The sequence below is a fragment of the Rhagoletis pomonella genome, unplaced genomic scaffold (assembly GCF_013731165.1).
Source record: "Rhagoletis pomonella isolate Grant_MI unplaced genomic scaffold, Rhpom_1.0 Rhpom_scaffold_00634, whole genome shotgun sequence".
In the NCBI taxonomy this organism is placed as follows: Eukaryota; Metazoa; Arthropoda; class Insecta; order Diptera; family Tephritidae; genus Rhagoletis; species Rhagoletis pomonella.
Genome location: NW_023459188.1, coordinates 49,811 through 70,784, shown reverse-complemented (window position 1 = coordinate 70,784; position 20,974 = coordinate 49,811). Strand labels below are relative to the sequence as shown.

Here is a 20,974-nt window from a genome sequence, read left to right as displayed (position 1 = left end):
CAATAACTTTTAGACGAAAAATAAGAATGTTATAAATTTTTGAAAAATGGGCGTAGCCACGCCCACTTATGGTTATATGTGTATATCTGGGCAACCGCTGCACCGAGTTCTTCCAAACCTGGCACAGTTATTGGCCTTGGTACAGGATACCAAATGGCAGAAAATTTTTAAAATCGGATAATAACCACGCCCACATCTCATATAACGGTAATTTGGAGAAATACGAAATCTTCGATAAATCAGTAAATATTAAAGCCAATTTCTTCAAAATTGATGCTTGCAACAATTCCTTACCAGGAAATACGTCTATAATTAAATTTTGAAAAATGGGCGTGGCACCGCCCACTTATGATCACATATATGTATCTCGGTAACCGTTCTACCAATTTGTACCAAACTCGGTATTTTTATTGTGCTTGCCACATAAAAGCAAAAGATGAAAATTATTGAAATCGGACTAAAATTATGGCTTTTCATATAACGGTAAATTTTATAAATGCTTGAAACGTCAAAATTTTGAAATTTAAGGACGCTAATTTACTCAAAATTGATACACCCCGGCTTACCATGTAGCGGTAGCTTTCGGAAAGGTGAAAATCATATATTTAATATTTGCGCCGGGTATTTAATGTTCGGCTCCGCCCGAACTTAGACTTTCTTACTTGTTAAAATACATATTTCTTTGCTGGACATTTTATTCCATTGTGATGTTTTTTTATACCCGAGCGCACTTGTGCACAAGGGTATTATAACTTTGTTCACATAACGGTTGTTTGTAACAGGAAAAACGAATCGAGATAGATATAGACAAATGTGTACAATCAGAACGAAAAGAGAAATCGATTAAGCGGTGACTGTCTGTCCGTCCGTCTGTGCACACGATAACTCGAGTAACAATTTATATATCTTAACGAAACTTGGTATGTGCACTTCCTTCAGGCGTAGGACGGATGGTATTGAAAATGGGAAAAATCGGAGAATAATCACGCCTACCTCCCATATAACGGTAATTTTCCGAAATACGGAAACTGCGACATTTTAGTAACTACTGAAGATTATTCACTAAAAATTGATATTTACAATAACTTTTATACATTTTTGGAAAATGGGCGTAGCCACGCCCACTTATGGATACATGTGTATATCTTGGTAACCGCTACACAGATTTCTTCCAAACTTGGCACAGTTGTTAGTCTTGCTACAGCATACCAAATGGCCGAAAATTTTGAAAAATCGGACAATAACCACGCCTACCTCCCATATAACGGTAATTTGGAGAAATACGGAATCTTCGATAAATCAATAAATATTAGAGCTAATTTACTCAAAATTGATGCTTGCAACAATTCTTTACCAAGAAATACGTTTACGATAAAATTTTGGAAAATGGGCGTGGCACCGCCCACTTATGATTACATATATGTATCTCGGTAATCGTTCTACCAATGTGTACCAAACTCGGTATGATTATTGTGCTTGCCACATAGAAGCAAAACTTCGAAAATTATTGGAATCAGATTCAAATTACGACCGCTTTTCATATAACGGCAAATTTCACAAATGCTTGAAACTTCAATATTTCGAAATTTAAGGACTCTAATTTACTCAAAATTGATACACACCGGCTTACTATGTAGCGGTACCTGCGCCGGGTATTTAATGTTCGGCTCCGCCCGAACTTTGACTTTCTTACTTGTTATTTTATTCTTTGTATATACACATATGCAAATTGAGATCGGAATATTACCCGCGAGTGGAGAATGCAAATTGGCTTTCTAACTTAATGTTCTTTACCGATACGATGGATTATTTGCAAAGCTTGAATTTGTCTCTACAAGGAGAGAATAAAAATGTTTTTGATTTGTAGCAAATTATTTTAAGTTTTGAAGCTATACTACTTCCTTTTATTCATTATCTCAAAAAAAGAATATTCCATCATTTTCCACGGCTAGAAAAAAATATTGCACATGATTAATCTGCTTTTAAAAAAAGATTTGCCGATTTGAAATTATTTAAATCTACGTTTGCATACTTCATAAACCCTTTGTTATGTAACATGTAATTGAAGATGAATTTACAATATCCGAAATACCCCTTTTTAATAAAAGCGAAGAAGAGTTGGAGTTTTTGGAATTAAAAAAGATAAGGCACTGAAAATCAACATAGGTAAAGTTTTGCCATTGCTTGAATTGCGGCAACAAGTACCAGATTTAAAATATTCGCTCTTGAAAACAGATGCGTGCCGGTAATTTTCAATTTTTGGTAATTGGTAAGTTTTATTCTCTTTGGTAATTTGGTAACTTCCGATCTCAACTTTTAGACCGAATGCCTAAAAACCCTAAAATATTTTACAATATCGCCCATGGGCTTTATTTCCTAAAAAAAAAAGAAACAAAGACCGCGGGCGTTATTGCCTTTTCGAAAAATAAATTAAGCCCGCGGGCTTTATTGCCTTTTGCCGGGGGGCATTATTCCTCTTTCGTTATGGCAATAACGCCCGCGGGCTTCATTTCCTAAAAAAAATGAATCGCCAATCGCCAATGCGTAAAGATCCGCAAATCTTTCACAGAATCTTTCTCTCGAAAACTCCAAGAGCCGATTCTTCACATGCGCGATATACACCAGCGCAGGCATGATGAGTGACTTATAGAGTGTGTGTAGTAGGTGTCCAAAATTGCAAAAAAAAAACGGTACAGCCGTTCGCGAGATCAGCTCTTACATATAAAATGAAGGGACTTCTCTTCACTAATAAGTATAGATAAATAGCCGATGCCCGCAAACTTGGCCGGGTCTTGAAACACCTTTCGAACAGTAAAAAAAATCATCAGATTCTATTTTATGTATATCTATAATACGTGTACCGAATTTCAAGCAAATCGGACCATAAATAAGATATTTTCTTATAAATCGATCCCTGGTCCATCTATCCTACATATAGCACACGATCTCCAAAAGGTGACACAACTCAAAATTACACGTTCGTCAGAAAATGCGAAGAACTATTTCTTAGCACATGCTAATCATATGGGCAAGGGGAACTTTACCTTAGGTTTTTTCAACAAATTATAACAAAAATTTCTTCAGCTTTTTCTGAAAGGTAAATAATAGCTCTGTGTACATTTTTAGTGCATAATTTCAAAAATGCCAAATTTTGTGTTGTGAAAAAGTAAATTCTTGGGCCCTTGACATGGTGGGTGCTGAAGGCTGAAACAAAATTTCATGAAAATCGGAACTGCCGTTAGCGAGATAATCATTGTTTATTAGGTTCATTCCTTATTTTTGTGGACTAAAATCTGAAAAGTGTCAAAATGCCAGAGTGTAAGCAAAATGCGCTCACTAAAAGAGAATAACAGGAAACATAAAGGAACGCAAAAAACAAAATTTTTAGTCCAAAGAATGTCAACCACAAAACTAACGTCAAATAAGAATGGAAATGTATGTACATAACACATTAACATAAGCACAAGCACAATAAACACTTACTATATCAATTATTTTTTGCCTCCTTCCGATTTCAATTCACTTTTTTTACTTTTTAGATTATTCTCACTTTTTGCGTATTCTTTAATTTCAGTTAATTTAAATTCAGTTGAGTTTGAAACTTTTCAAGATTTTGCCAGCAAAAATTCTTCTGACTAAATCTTACTACTGTGTACTGAAGTGAGTCACTCTCATTGAGTGTTGCTCTCTCATTTTTGCTGTCATTTTCGAGTTAAGGAACGCTTTTTGGAGTAAATCTGACTACTTCGGACTTTTTCTGACTATTTCTGGGAGATAATGAACGCAACTATTATTATTATTGATGTGGTGAAATTGCTTGTTGGTGGTAGCGGGAATAACAAAAAATTGTGTGCAACAAAACAATAAGTCAGCAAAAAAATCAGAGAGCATACTTTTTTGATTGTAGCTTTGCTTGATTGTTCGTGTTTACTGGAGTTACAAACAGCGAACATATACATACACCAACAATAAAAAAAACTTTTTTGATTTTAGCTTTGCTTGATTGTTCGTGTTTACTGGAGTTAGCGAACAGCGAACATATACATACACTAACAATAAAAAAAAACCTGCAGGAAAAAAATATCAATTGATAAAAAATAATCCACTTTTTTGTGGGATTTCTATAAAATATATAACTTGTAGTTAGCTACAAAAAGCTCACTTGAAACTAGTTGACAAGTAATTCAGGAGTAATGAGGGAGATTGCTTTCTTTAAACGTGTTTCTATTTAAATATGCTGCACTTCGCAAATAGTTTTTCGAATTGAGGACAAATAAAAGGAAGATCGATTTAATGCAGAACGTAAGTAATCATTTCAAAGTTTAACTGCAAAGAAGAAATATTTCAATCGATTTATTCGTTTTTGATTTATAGCAGTTTTAAAACCGATTTCATGATTTCTTACCACATCTTGGCATACTGACAAGCCGTTTTTACAGATTCCTTCAAATAATGTTGAAATTATCCTTTGCAGATAGCTAAGCTTTAAAATGCAAAAACCATTTCCAAATCGGAGCAGTCTGTGCGAAGTTATTACATTACATACATATTCTGGGACTTTATTTTATAAGATGTATAGATAAATAGATTTGTATGAAAGTGTCATTTCATAGAGCTCTTTAAATGCATTTTATCTTTAGTGAATAAGGCTATAAGTTTATACATAAACTAGCCGGCCACGCGCTGAATGTATGCATATATATGTATGTCCATTTACGTATTTGGAGAAAGAAATTGTGGCAACGCTGCGTCGCTACATGTCAAAAAATCAGCAACATCTGTCAAGGCAATGTGACATTCGATTTCCGTTCCTGCTTCTTCTTTGTCAAGAAAAGTTTTCTGAAAAAACGTCGTCACGTGAAGATAAAAAAGGAGTTTTAGTTTTTAAGTATCTGCGATCATAATATTCGTTTTCTCTAGTAAATATTAATAAAAGTGTGAGCCCACGCGCTATATAATTGGTGACCCCGACAAAGAACCAAAAACTGCAGCAGATGGAGTCGCACAACGAGGATAGCAAGGCAGAAGAACATCCGCAAATGGCAGTCACACCTCCAACCGCACTCAGCCGCGAATTAGGTGCAAACGAGAAAATTGCCAACATCTCCGTAAAGCTACCCCCATTCTGGCACGCAAATCCAAACTTGTGGTTAGCTCAAGTCGAGTCTCGCTTCATAGCCGCACGCATCAGACACGATGCAACGAAATACCACACCGTGATTGCCGCCATCGAGAGCAACGTGCTGGCGCAAATCAGCGATATCATCTTAAACCCCCCAACTACCGACATGTATGAGACGTTGAAAACACGCATTTTAGAGCGATTCGGAGAGTCCGAACAACGACGAATAAAAAAATTGCTACAAGAGCTGGAGCTCGGCGACATGCGTCCGTCACAACTCCTCAGGGAGATGCAAATTCTGGCAGGTAACGCGATGAACGACGCTATGCTACGATCAATCTGGATCAGTCGCCTCCCAACTGACGTTCGGACCATAATTTTAATCAGCACAGAACCTTTGGAGAAAGTGGCGCTCCTAGCCGATAAAGTCTTAGAGGTTAGAGAAGGACCACAGCTACACGCCATCTCGACTCGCGAAGATACGGCGCGTAACTCAACACTGGCGCAGCAAATCGAAAAGCTAACGCAAGAAGTGGCAGCGCTAAGGTCAAAGGTTTCTACGCAAGTTCGTCATCGCAGCAAAAGCCCAGCACGAAATAGATCGCAAACACCATCAGAGACCTGTTGGTACCACCTCAAATTCGGCGACGCGGCAACAAAATGTCGCCCGCCCTGCGCAAAGGCTTTAAACTAAAACGCCCGTCGCTCGTAGCGGCATGCGACAGGCTCAATTCACCAAGCCGCCGCTTACTAATTAGAGACACAGTTTCCAAACTCCATTTCCTAATCGACACTGGCGCTGAAGTCAGCATAATCCCCGCTACACCAACCCAACGACAAAAGGGCGAAACCAATTTCTATCTGTATGCGGCCAACAAAACGAAAATCAAAGCCTACGGAGAGAAACTTCTTACGCTCAACATCGGCCTTCGACGTCCGCTGAGATGGAATTTTATTATCGCCGACGTGGCACAACCCATAATCGGCGCGGACCTCCTCGCTCAATACAACATTTCGGTAAATCTTCGGCATCGTTTACTATTCGACGACATTACAAATATCGCGAAGTGCTGCGCAATCGTCAACGTTTCAAACGACATTTTAAACATTTCCACCGTCAACAACGACATGCCCTTCCAAGAAATACTTAACGAATTCAAAGACATTATGGGCGCATCAAAAATAGTACCGAAGGACACCACACACAATGTTACACATTGCATAGTGACAAAAGGGCCACCCGTTTATTCAAAGCCCCGTCTGCAAAAGCCGAAATCGAATCACTATTGGAGGCGGGCATCTGCCGACCCTCACGAAGCCCATGGGCCAGCCCCCTCCACATGGTGAAAAAGAAGAACGGCGAATGGAGACCGTGTGGAGATTTCCGACGACTAAACGACGTCACAGAGCCCGACAGGTATCCGCTACCACATATACACGACTTTACACACGCGCTTCACGGATGCAAAATTTTCTCGACAATAGACTTACGGCGGGCTTATCACCAGATACCAGTGGAGCCAAGCGACATACCGAAGACAGCCATAACCACCCCATTCGGTATGTATGAATTCGTGTATATGTGTTTTGGTTTACGAAATGCCGGCCAAACTTTTCAAAGGTTTATGGACCAGATCTTGCTCGAGTTCAGCTTCGCTTGGCCTTACCTGGACGACATCTTGGTAGGTTCAAAAACGGAAAAAGAACACGAAGAACATTTGCGGGCCGTATTCAAAAAGCTACGCAAACACGGCATTGTCATCAACCCGTCGAAATGTGATCTCGGAAAAGCAGAAGTGACCTTTTTGGGCTACAGGGTATCGAAGGATGGAGTGAAACCACCAGAAGAACGAGTGCGAGCTATTCAGGAGTTTGACCTGCCGAAACGATCTTGCGACTTGCGGCGCTTTTTGGGGATGATCAATTTTTTTCGAAGATTTCTACCCAAAGCAGCCGCATATCAAAGCGTTCTAACCGCGCTCATCAAAAGCAATAAAAAAATGACACTTCAATAATAGACTGGAGTCAAACAGCAAAGGACGCATTTCAACGTTGTAAAGACGAACTGTGCGGAGCTACGCTTCTCGCCTTTGCAAACCCCAACGCTCAACTTGCGTTGGCAGTCGACGCATCTGGTACTGCAATCGGCGCCGTGTTACAACAACGCGACGGCGATTTATGGCAGCCTCTTAGCTTTTATTCAGAGAAGCTCAGCCCGGCTCAACAACGCTACAGTACATACGATCGTGAACTGCTTGCCGCATATAAAAGCGTAAAGTATTTCCGTCACATGCTGGAAGGACAACAATTTTTCATTCTAACTGACCACAAGCCACTTCAGTTTGCTTTCCAACAAAACTTAGAAAAAGCGTCGCCCAGGCAAATCAGACATCTCGATTTCGTGAGTCAATTCACAACAGATATACGCTACGTACCCGGAAAGGAAAATGTTACTGCCGACGCACTCTCTAGAGTTGAAGCCATTCACGTCAACCAAACCATCGATTATGACGAACTGGCCAAACACCAGCTAAACAACAACGAACTCCAAACGTTTTGCAACGGAGACTCAGGTCTGCAATTAGTCAAATTGAAAATCCCCGGCGCTTCAGCAGAACTGTTCTGCGATATCAGCACAGGTAAAGCACGCCCTTTTATAACAGAACCGTTTCGTAGAACGGCCTTTGAATCGATCTACAACATATGCCACGCCGGAGCTGCCAAGACATCTAAACTTGTTTCAGAGAAGTTCGTGTGGCCCAACATGAACCGGAACTGCCGCGATTGGACCAGAAGCTGTTTACGCTGCCAAAAGGCGAAAACTCAACGGCACAACAAATCGCCGATCGCAGCTTACGCTTTGACAGAACGGAGGTTTGACCACGTCAACATGGACATCATTGGTCCCTTACCGCCAAATCGAGGATTTCGTTACTGCCTCACCTGCATAGATAGATTTACGAGGTGGGTCGAAGCATATCCTATCGCAACAATCACAGCCGAAGAGGTCGCTTTCACATTTTATTCTAACTGGATAGCGAGATTCGGGGTCCCAATGAAAGTAACGACCGACCAGGGACGCCAATTCGAGTCGTCGCTTTTCCGGGACCTGAACAAACTTCTCGGCATCCAGCACCTCAAAACTACAGCCTATCACCCAGCTTCAAATGGACTCGTCGAACGTTTCCACCGAACACTGAAAACCGCGGTGAAATGTTTCCAAACCGAGCAGTGGGTCGACGTATTACCACTTATTCTAATGGGATACCGATCTTGTTACAAAGAAGATATCGGATCGACTCCAGCAGAAATGACGTATGGCTGCGGTATCAGACTCCCGGGAGAATTCGTCGATCCTTCTCACAACGGCATCGCAAACGAAAATGAATTCGTGAGCAGCCTGCGAACCCGAATGCAGGGGTTAAAACCCACAATCACCTCAAACCACGCCAGGCCGGCGTGTTTCATCGAAAAAAGGTTATCAACAGCCCCCGCCGTATTCGTGAGAACAGACGCCGTTCGCCGGCCATTGCAGCCGCCATACGAAGGGCCATACCAAGTCCTGCAGCGCAACGACAAATGGTACAAACTTGAAATAAACGGGAAAGCAACCAACATCAGCATCGATAGACTGAAAGCAGCATACACGGTTGAAGAAAACGCAACTCAACCAGACCGGTCCTCAACAAAACCACCATTAACAACACGCTCCGGTCGCAAGGTTAGGCTCCCTTCAAGGTACGAGGGGGAGTGATGTGGCAACGCTGCGTCGCTACATGTCAAAAAATCAGCAACATCTGTCAAGGCAATGTGACATTCGATTTCCGTTCCTGCTTCTTCTTTGTCAAGAAAAGTTTTCTGAAAAAACGTCGTCACGTGAAGATAAAAAAGGAGTTTTAGTTTTTAAGTATCTGCGATCATAATATTCGTTTTCTCTAGTAAATATTAATAAAAGTGTGAGCCCACGCGCTATAAAATCATATATCATCATGTACTTCGTTTATTGATATAATAATAACAGATTGGCGCTTACACATATGTTAGTGTTAGGCCGAGCTTCTCCTCCAATTTGTGGCGTGCGCCTTTTTGTTGTCACACAAAGCGGAGGGACCTACAGTTTTACGCCGACTCCGAACAGCGATTATATTTTTATGAGAAGCTGTTTTTCATGGCAGAAATACACTCGGAGGTTTGCCATTGCCTGCCGACGGACGACCGCTCTTAAGAAAAAACCATTTTTTCTATATTTTTTGCGAAATTGCTTTGACCAGGGTTTGAACCCAGGCGTTGCGGAGCGGAAGCGCACACTGCTTACCACTACACCACAGCGGCCGACGATTATTATATGCTTAAAAAATCTTGTCTAAATCCATTCAGTAGCGTGGTCAAAATATCTCGCCTTTCCTTTATACTATGTATAGAAGATAGTAATTTTAAATAGGTGGCAACCCAACTCAAAAAATTTAAGTTTTTGTACATGCGAAGGCCATGCACTTTCATTTCGAGATTTTCGATAAAGGATGTAAAGAAATATATTTCACCCCCAAAAAAATATTGAGGTGTAAATATTGTATGGAATGACCCATATGCAAAATTTTAGCCAAATCGAATGCCATCGCGCAGAATCTTTCTACGTTTGATTTGGAATAGCCGAATGAAAAAAATTTTTAAAATTGAACTTACCACATTTTGCTGCATCAATTCATATCCGAAAAATACGCTCATTTCAGGTTGATAAGTATATAGCGAATAACGAAGATTTTCCATGATCACGTAGCTGTTATAGGATACAAAAATGGGGAATATTAATTTATTTTTATAGGAGCACTTTGACAAACTTCAAAATATTTTATTTATTTATTCATTACCTTTGCTTTGAACTTAAGCATGATACAATAATTTCTATACCCGAGCGCACTTGTGCACAAGGGCATTATAACTTTGTTCACATAACGGTTGTTTGTAACAGGCAAAACGAATCGAGATAGATATAGACAAATGTATACATAAATGATCAGAATGAAAAGAGAAATCGATTAAGCGGTGACTGTCTGTCCGTCCGTCCGTCCGTCCGTCTGTGCACACGATAACTCTAGTAAAAATTGAGATATCTTAACGAAACTTGGTACGTGAACTTCTTCTGGGCGTAGGACGGATGGTATTGAAAATGGGCGAAATCGGACAATAACCACGCCTACCTCCCATATAACGGTAATTTTAAGAAATACGAAAACTGCGATATTTTAGTAACTACTGAAGATAATTCACTCAAAATTGATACTTACAATGAGTTTCAGACGGAAAAAATTAATTTTATAAATTTTTGGAAAATGGGCGTAGCCACGCCCACTTATGGTTACATGTGTATATCTTGGTAACCGCTATACCAATTTCTTCCAAACTTGGCACAGTTGTTGGCCTTAGTACAGCATACTAAATGGCTGAAAATTTTAAAAATCGGACAATAACCACGCCTACCTCCCATATAACGGTAATTTTCAGAAAAACGAAAACTGCGATATTTTAGTAACTACTGAAGATAATTCACTCAAAATTTATATTTGCAATGAGTTGTAGACGAAAAATAAGAATATTACAAAATTTTGGCAAATGGGCGTAGCCACGCCCACTTATGGTTAAATGTGTATATCTTGGTAACCGCTACACCGATTTCTTCCAAACTTGGCACAGTTGTTGGTCCTGGTACAGCATACCAAATGGCCGAAAATTTCTAAAATCGGATAATAACCACGCCCACATCCCATATAACGGTAATTTCGAGAAATACAAAATCTTCGATAAATCAGTAAATATTGAAGCTAATTTATTCAAAATTGATGGTTGCAACAATTCTTTACCAAGAAATATGTTTATGACAAAATTTTGGAAAATGGTCGTAGCACCGCCCACTTGTGATCACATATATGTATCTCGCTAACCGTTCTAGCAATTTGTACCAAGCTCGGTATGGTTATTGTGCTTGCCACATAAAAGCAAACCGTTGAAAATTGTTGAAATCGGACTAAAATTGAGGCCGCTTTTCATATAACGGTAAATTTCAGATATGCTTGAAATTTCAATATTTCGAAATTTAAGGACGCTAATTTACTTAAAATGTATACACCCCGGCTTATCATGTAGCGGTAGCTTTCGGAAAGGTGGAAAACATATATTTAATACTTGCGCCGGGTATTTAATGTTCGGTTCCGCCCGAACTTAGACTTTCTTACTTGTTAGAATGTAGTTTCACTTCAAAATTTTTGACATAAACCGTGTCTGTGCCAAACACGCAATGTGGCCACTGCTATGATATAGAACTTGGGGATTTTCGCTTGTTATTTTAGATATTTTTTAACAGAACGTGTAAAGATTTATATATTTCATAACTGATCACTTCATTTTTAATATACATATGTATACGTATTTAATACATACATACATTCTTGCCACTGCTAATCACATGAATATACACTTTTGATCAGCTAATTAAGCCAGCAACATTTTGATAAATTTTGGCTATTTTGCTTTCGTTTATTCAATGTTTATTATTTTTCCACAAAAGTCTAGCTCATTATATAACAAACACCATATAAATCCAGAATTCAAACTTTGTGCAAAAATTATGAAAAACCTGCAAAGTTTCAGCTAGATTTTCAACTTTTTATTAAGATTTTTTAGAATTTTTGCGAGTATGCTGTTTAAGTCTTAAGTTGCTAAAAAATCGCGTTGATTTTTAATAATTTTTTTTCAGACTGCATTACAAATTTTTTTCCATGCAAAATAAATTCGACAATTTTTTTTTATGAAACAAAATGCGTCTACCTAAAATTATTGTATCATGAACTTAGGACTTAGTTGTGCAAATAATTGCTCGTTTCTTCGGTTTTTTTGAAATAAATGTTTTAAAAATAATTTCCTATTCAAAAACTAGTTAGTAAAGTTCTTCATGTAGATTTAAAGCCGCTATGTTTTACTATATTGATATTTGCAAGAGCTTGTAGTCCCCTCGTTAGAGCATATACATACTATATTAAGTTTCTTTAATGCCGTTTTGGGCTTTAACCGAAAAACTGGAATAAGCGTGTAACAATGTAAACTAACAGCATAACACAAAGTAAAAGCAAAACAGTACCGGCATTCCAAATGAAATTAAATAAATTTTTTTCCTTTTATTTATAACAACACAATTTAAAGATTGCAACAAAGGACATAAATAAAAAATAATAAAAAATAAAATAAAAAAATCATGCGTCAGAGATTTGGATCTCAGGAACGCCGCCAGAAAAATGGCACACTTATGCCTTTCACGGGGTATGAATTGGCAGACCATCTCATCAACTGGTATGATGCTACTAGTATATCTGCTGGTAGGTGCTGATGCAGGAGCGGAAAATTTACATCGCGGATGACATCGCCATGTTAAAATAGCATTCGCTAACAATAAAAAAGGATACAACGGGAACTAGTTGGGCTGAAACGCAAACTGGTAGCATTCTAGTTCACAACTAATAGCTCTCCCTGTGGGCAAGTTGAACCCATAACGCCACAGGGCGGTAAAATTTTTTTAGGTCGGTGTGAAAAGAAAAGGCTCTTTGTTTGTGCCACTGTTCGGTGGTAGTCGCCCAGCCATTGCTGATTGCTAAATTTTACGAGAGAAGATTAAAAGCGCAAACAGTCAACGACGTAGCGTAGACGTAGGTTGACGCAGACACGATCTAGCTTATGGGATTCGCGTGTTAACGAAAACTCACCACCGCATGGCGGTGACGTGGCCGTTGTTTCTCTCTCTCTCTATCAACAGTCAATTTTATATGCTGCTACGTACGTCAACCTACGTTTACGCTACGTCGTTGACTAACTGAGCTTTTACGAACCTGCGAAATGCGAGAGGCGAATTCATATAATCGAAAAATATAACAATTACATGTATTTTGTTTTTGCTTTTAGTGGACTATTGCCAAATTTCAGGAAGCTAATACAAATCAGGGATGATAAATGAAATCAAGAGTGCAAAATGACACTGCTGCTGGAAAAAATTTTACCTACGAAAACCTACAAGGAAATGTCTGCTGACCACAACATGTGTTCGTGAATAAACAAAAGAAAAGAAGAAAAGTTTAGTTTAGTTAATTTACTATTAATCTCTAATTTTCTAATTTTCGTGCGTCAACTATGGCTGCTGTATAAAATTATTCAATTGTGGATGAAACTATTTGTTGGCCGGAATTTACGCAAAATATTGAGAAATATGTATACCAAAATAGATAATAATGCTGAAAGGTTCTGACCGAATTTGTCAGTTGATCGTTAAACCGAAAATGGGATAATTTTAAAGACACATTTGTAGCTATATCTACTTAAATTTTGTGAAAAAGAGAAGGGTGCTTGGAGGAGATTCTTTTATTTTTGAATGTCTCAGGATGTGGTATCAAAAATATTTGTTAGAAAAAAACTTACTTACCTATCAGAAAGTCAGAATGGCGTAAGTTTTACTGCGTTCAATAACTTTTTCTGATATTTTAGTCTTCCCCTTAATTTTACTCGCTATTATTCTTTTATTCTCTGGCTGCTAGTACTTACTGGAAAATTTTATGAATAGACCTATGACAGAAACTTTTTTTTATTTAATTAAGAGTTTCGTTTTTAATAAGCACCCCGTATTTACTTAAATAAGATAGAAAAAGATGACTATATTTTTACGCACAAAAATTCAAAACTCCAAGTAAATAGAGTGTAGTATTTCGACATAATTGTAGTGCAGTACTGTATCTTGACAAAAATGTATCAAAAATGTCAATGTAGTACCAATGTACTTTTGGCTTCCAAAATGTACCAGAAAAGTACAATTGTACCATCAATTTCATCACTGATACAAATACCTTCACTTTTTCACTAACTCTCTAGCGAAATTTTGAAAATTACGCATCATTCACAGCTGATGAAACAATACCACCTTATATGCATGTATGTATTCTCAATAAGCATAAAATAAACTTAAACGGCATTTAAACCTAAATTGCATTTAATTATTATTTCGTAAACCAAACGTATGAAAATGTTTGTATGCTTGCCATGACAGCCGAGGTGATAGCGCTTAAACATTCGTCTTAATTGTAATTAAATTCTAGTCATATGATCAAAATTTCATTAAGTTTCATAAAATATTAACTGAGAAATAGCAATAAAAAACTTTACACAACAGTTCCTTTGTTTATAACTTATAAAAATTATAAATTTAAAAAAAATTTATTGAGAATGTTAAATTTCATCAATAAATCCTCGAGGTTCGTATCTTAATTTTTATTTTTATACCCGAGCGCACTTGTGCACAGCGTATTATAACTTTGTTCACATAAGGGTTCCCTGTAGTCAAATGTACTAGATGTAAACTACCTCACAACTAGTATGAACCGCATGCCCAACTAGTCAGCCAACTATCTTTTTTCCATACAGTCAACTGGTATTTTTAACATGGGGATGTCCTACGAGATGGCAATTGTCAGATTTCGGTCAGAAATATACCAGTCTCATACTAGTTCAAAATAGGCAGAAAAATGCTAGTCCAATTATGGACCAAAACCACTACCATGGGAGTCAAAAAATGAAATGAATTCATGAATATACAATAAAAAACTTTTGATTAAGCGCACTTTAATACATTACACATTTTTATTTAGCAGCATTAGATTTGCCAATAATTAGTGTTAAATTTGTTGAGTATTAATTAAAAGCAAAAATAAATACTTAAATATTCCAAACTTTCGAACATAAATTTAAATACATTTTTCATTAAATGTTATTAAAAGTAAAAGGTTTCAGGTACAATAAATACTATATTTTTATCTTTTTTAATAATATTGAATACGCAAGAGAAAACATTTTAGTTAAAAAAAATGAATACTTTAGTTTAGTTTGAGTGAACTAAAAGAGAAATAAAAGTGTTCATTAAAATAAATTAAATTCATTAACTTTGCACATTTTAGTATATTCGTTTTAAAAATTTGTAAAGGTAATAATTAATGTTTAAAATTTGAGATTTGGATAAGAACAACATAAATAAATAATTCTTAATTTTTATCCATTGTTCGACTTGTTGATTTATAATAGAAATTAACAAATAATTATATTAATCGTGTTATTAAAAAAGTCAAAAAGAATTGAAAATTATCAAAAATAACAAAATAATGATGTAATTAAAATTTATGATTTAATTAACATTTTTTTTAAGTAATTAATTATTAATCATTAAAAAGGTGGTAATATCGGTATGTAATCATTAAACGGTTATCCAAAAAACATGCTTTAATCAATAATCATTATGAATATTAAACACTATCTCTGACGTCATTGATGTTACTTCAGGAGTCCCTCAGGGTAGCCACCTAGGCCCGATTCTGTTCTTGCTTTTTATAAGCGATATTTCTACAGATATAAAATTCTCCAAAATTTTAATGTATGCAGATGATGTAAAACTTTATAAATCGTACGTTTCAATTGAAGAAAGGTCTTTGCTACAATCAGACTTAAACAGCATGGCTTACTGGTGTAAAGTAAATCTTATGCCTCTAAATCTTAAGAAATGTAAAGTAATGTGCTTCTCGCGAAGAGCTGTTCTGCCAGTTTCTTATATAATAGGTAACCATAACCTGGAACAGGTATACAATTTTGTGGACCTTGGTATCACAATGGATCCTAAGCTTAATTTTAATCTTCACATTAATGTGACAGTCAACAAGGCTAAAGGTGTACTTGCATTTGTGAAACGATGGTCAAAAGAATTTAGTGACCCTTATATCACTAAAACCCTGTTTACAACATTAGTTAGGCCGATTCTGGAATACGGCTCGGTGGTTTGGAATCCAAGGTATCAAATTTACTCAGACAAGATAGAATCAATTCAAAAACAATTCCTACTTTTTGCTTTAAGAAATTTCCGATGGGATTCTCAATATAGTCTTCCACCTTATACGAGCCGCTTAAAACTTATTAACCTTCCTACACTTGCCAGTCGCAGGGAAATGCTTGGTTTAATTTTTATGGTTAAATTACTGACAGGCTCAATTTCAAGTCCGTCTCTTCTGGCTGATGTAAGCTTTAATGTTCCGTCACGCGTATCAAGACACTTTTGTCCCATATTTCTGAAAGCTTGTAAAACCAATTTTGAATTGCACGACCCACTCCGTTGCTTATGCCAGGATTTTAACTCTCATTCCAGCACGTTTGATATATCAGATCCGCTTTTCAGCATTACGAAAGCGATACTCTCCTCTCTCAATAAGTGAATTATTGACATAAATACATAAAATCAGCTGATGAATTTAGTTCTGTAGCTGAACAGTTTTAGATCTCGACACTTAACAAACTCCTGCCTATCGTGACTCGGCACAAAAATTTAAAATATTGGTTCCGTACGTCATGCGGACTGCGCCCCTCGTGCGGATGGGCGGGAATGGAGGGTAAAAACCGTTGGGATATTATTAACAGGTCTGGTATAATTGAATACGTACTCGATTTAATGGTTTACAAAACATACCCAAATAAAAGTTATAATATTTTGTGTACATACTTTAATGTATTAAACTGTCGAAGTCAAATAAAACAGGGCATGGCTTAATCATTTTGTACTTGGTACAAGTCTGGTAATTTTCGAACTAGTTCGGTTCCTGTCAGGAAATTCTAGTTGTAAACTAAAATTTTTCCTGACTAGTTTGGAGTTTCACTGCAGGGTTGCTTGTAACAAGCAAAACGAATGGAGATAGATATAGACAAATGTATACATAAATGATCAGAATTAAAATAGAAATCGATTAAGCGGTGAATGTCTGCCCGTCCGTCCGTCCGTCCGTTCATCTGTCCGTTTGTGCACACGATAACTCGAGAAAAAATCTAAGTATCTTAACGAAACTAGGTATGTGTACTTATTTTCAACGTAGGACAGACGGTATTGAAAATGGGCAGAATCGGACAATATCTACGCCTACATCACATATAACGGTAGTTTACATAAATACGAAAACTGCGCTATTTCAGTAACTGCCCTGCAGTGAAAACCCAAACCAGTTAGAAACAAGTAAGAGCAGCGCTGTCTTCGGCTATGCCGAAGGCTTCATACCTTTCATGAACATCTGCAAATTTTAGTTTGACAGGTTACTGATTTTGAATACATCTGCATACATCGATAGAGGAGTTACATACTTATATAAAAAATCGCATCTAAACAATCAGAGGTATGGAAGATATATTTTATATGGCACCAATCTAAGTGATTTTCACTGCTATGTGATCGGTATGTAAACCGGTAACACAATTTATTGGATTTAGTTTCCTACATAAAGGAGATATATCGCAAAAACTGGTATCTGAACAATCAGTGCTATAGGAGATAAAGCTTATACAGCATAGATTTTGACGATTTTCTCAGTAGACTTTGTATTATTATTTATAAAATATCTTACGAAATTTAGCGGTTTAGCTGTTCAAATAAAGGAGTTTTACAGTAAATTCCCATATCTGAACAATCAGATGTATGGAATATATATGTTGTAGTCACCCGATCCTTGTTATTTTCACTGTAAGTATTCTGTTAATAATGAGTGAAAATGGTGTGAAATTTCATGTTCCTAGCTGCATAAATGGAGGAGTTATGATAAAAGACCTCTTATCTGAACAATCAATTGTATAGGGGCTGCAGGCTATAGTGACCCGATCTTCGTTATTTTCACTGTAAGTCTTCTGCTGATAATGAGTGAGCACAGTGCAAAATTTCATGTGCCTAGCTACATAAATGGGTGAATTATAACGAAAAATCTCATATCTGAACAATCAGTTGTATGGGAGCTATAGGTTATAGTTATCCGATCTTTTTAATTTTCGCTGTAAGTTTTCTGTTGATAATTATTGAAAACAGTGCGGAATTTCCTGTTCCCAGCTATATAAATGGAGGAGTTATAACGAAAAATTTTATATCTGAACAATCAGTTGTATGGGAGCTATAGGTTGTAGTGAACCGATCTTTGTAATTTTCTCCGTAAGCATTCTGTTGATAATGGGTGCAAGTGCTGCAAAACTTCATGTTCGTAGCTGTATAAATGGAGAAGTTATAACGAAAAATCTCATATCTGAACAATCAGTTGTATGGGAGCTATATGTTAAAGTGGTCCAAATTTGATCCGGATATCTCTAAAACTGAGAGACTAGATTGCATACAAACAGACAGACAGACGGACAGACGGACAGACAGACATGGATAAATCAACTCAGCTCGACGATCTGATCATATAAGTATACACTTTAATGGGTCTATCTCTTCTTATTCTGGTACTTACAAACATCGGACCAAAGTTATAATACCATTTCATGGTCATGAAAGGTATAAAAATAATAGTTCATAAACTAGTATGTGCCTACCAGTTCTACATTTTCGAAGAACTGAAGCGTTCAGCGACATCTGCCTTTGAATTGCCAAAGCCTAAAATACAACGCAATTAATTGCTTTTCTTACAAATGTCGGCTGTGGCGTCACGTGAACACTACTGGTTCTGGTTCTGGGATCGCAGGTCCGATTTAAGATTTTTAAAGTTAGATCAATGTAAGTAGGAATAATTATTTCAATTTAAATATAAATAACAAACTTAAAAATCTAGTTGCATTACAAAAAAAAAAGAAACAAATATATGGGAAGAAATACATGTGCCATAAAAAAATAGTTTAAAAAAAATATTTTTTTTTATTAAATCTAAGAATAACCAAAAAAACCCTAAATGAAAAATATAAATAAAAAAAATATAAAAAAAAATAAAAAAAATAAAAAAATTCCCTGTACCAGAGCTTGAATCTGGTACCTCAGGCATACCACGCGAGTGCTTTGCTTTGTCGGCCATTGCGACTGTTGGAGCGCCGCGAGCAAAAAGGCATACTAATGCTTTTCATAGGGGATGAAGTGGCAGACTATCTTATCAACTGGTATGATGCTTCTAGTATTTCTACTAGTAGATGCTGATGCATAGCCTGACAATTGACATCTCGCAGGACATCGCAATGTTAAAAATACCAGTCGCTAACATTGGAAAAGGATAGAACGTGAACTAGTTGGGCTGAAACGCAAACTGGTAGAATTCTAGTTCACAACTAGTAGCTTTTCCAGCAGGGTGCCTAAGGCTATTCACTCAAAAGATAATACAATACAATAATTTTTAGACCAATTTCCCCCCACACTCTTGTTGGCCTTGGTACAACATATCAAATGGCTGAAAATTTTTAAAATCGGACAATAACCACGCCCACATCCCATATAACGATAATTTGGAGAAATACGAAATCTTCGATAAATCAGTAAATACCGAAGATAATTTATTCAAAACTGATATTTACAATAATTCTTTAGCGCACAATATTTACGTTTCTAACAAAATTTTCGAAAATGGGCGTGGCGCCGCCCACTTACGACCACATATGTGTACCTCGGTAACCGTTCGAGCAATTTATACCAAACTCGGAATGATTATTAGGCTTGCCATACAAGACAAAAGGCGGAAAATTATTGAAATCGGACTAAAATTAGACTAATTTTTATATAACGGTAAATTTCAGAAATGCTTGAAACTTTGATAAATATTTCGAAATTTAAGGATGCTAATTTACACAAAATTGATACTTACAACATTCCCTTGAAAAAAAAAAAAATATTATTATGGAATTTTGGAAAATGTTTGAAATAGGGATAAAACCACCCCTGCTCCATGTAGCTTTAGTTTTCGGAAAGGTGAAAAAAAACTATATTTAATATTTGCGCCGGGTATCTAATATTCGGCTCCGTCCGAACTTAGACTTTTTTACTTGTTATCATTACCTTTATCCTTTTCTTCATGTACATAACCCTGGTGAAATTAAACCAGGTGTAGTAATAAGAGCGAGAAGAAAGATTTGACACTATCTTGTTTTGAAATTTGCCATGAAAAATTTCTATAAGATAGTCGAATGTCAAGAAAATAAAGAGAGAAAGCTGTTTTATTACTTCACCTGTTTATTTCGCCATGCCGTAGCATTATATATAGTTTTTTCTTGAAAGGGATGTATTAAAGAAAACATGTTTGCCCTTTTATATTTAAGGTGAATAAAAATTCAGACATTTCGTGAACTATGTAGTGGCAGAAAATAAATTACAAATTTATGAATTTATGTGCCGTTCTTTATAGTAGTTTTTAAGTTTTTTTTAATGTGTTTGAACGGCAGATAAATTTTAAAACCTACTTGAGAAAACGGCCCTAAATGATATAACAAATGTTATGCTTTTAAAAACAAGCCAGTAAAGGTATTATTGTTCTAAACGTTATCGAAAATAAAAGTTAGCGATCACAAATTACTTCATTCAAATATTTGAATGCTAATTTATTCTTGAACATTTTATTAACTGAATAATAAACCAACCTACTCAACAGATAACTACAGTTTATGTAACAACCAGTGTTGCCATGTTTTCGGCATGAGAAAACGTCCCTCTTGGTCTGAAAAAAACGTCATTTCCTACCCAAAAACGTCTTTTCCATGTATGCACACAGAATTGTTCTTATTAAACTTTTATTGTATACAAAGGTACATATGTACGTAAGGTATATTAAAATGTCATTTCACAGAGCATATTTAAAATTCATTTTATTTTATTTTATTTTATTTTATTTTATTTTATTTTATTTTATTTTATTTTATTTTATTTTATTTTATTTTATTTTATTTTATTTTATTTTATTTTATTTTATTTTATCGTATTTGATTTTGTTTTTTGTTAATTTTGTTTTCTTAAGTTTTTTCATTTAATTTAACTCAATCGTTATTTATTTATTCAAGTAATTTTAT

The 20,974-nt window shown here is 36.3% G+C and overlaps 2 protein-coding genes across 2 annotated transcripts in view; one reads left to right on the top strand and one right to left on the bottom strand.

The window, feature by feature from the left end:
• Positions 1–4,994: 4,994 nt before the first annotated feature.
• Positions 4,995–5,816, top strand: LOC118751294. Its single transcript, XM_036486075.1, has one exon. It carries the CDS (start codon positions 4,995–4,997, stop codon positions 5,814–5,816), a length of 822 nt encoding a protein of 273 aa, XP_036341968.1.
• A 3,251-nt stretch (positions 5,817–9,067) lies between these two features.
• Positions 9,068–20,974, bottom strand: part of LOC118751293 (glycoprotein-N-acetylgalactosamine 3-beta-galactosyltransferase 1-like) — a 19,210-nt gene continuing 7,303 nt past the window's right edge. Inside the window, exons 3-4 of the mRNA XM_036486074.1 lie at positions 9,806–9,899; positions 9,068–9,091 (exon numbers count right to left, since the gene is read on the bottom strand). Of these exons, the coding sequence (XP_036341967.1) occupies positions 9,068–9,091; positions 9,806–9,899 (118 nt within the window). The remainder of the gene's footprint in view (positions 9,092–9,805; positions 9,900–20,974) is intronic.

Coding starts and splice junctions, on each gene's coding strand:
- LOC118751294 (XM_036486075.1), top strand. CDS start 4,995: ATGGAGTCGCACAACGAGGATAGCAAGGCAGAAGAACATCCGCAAATG.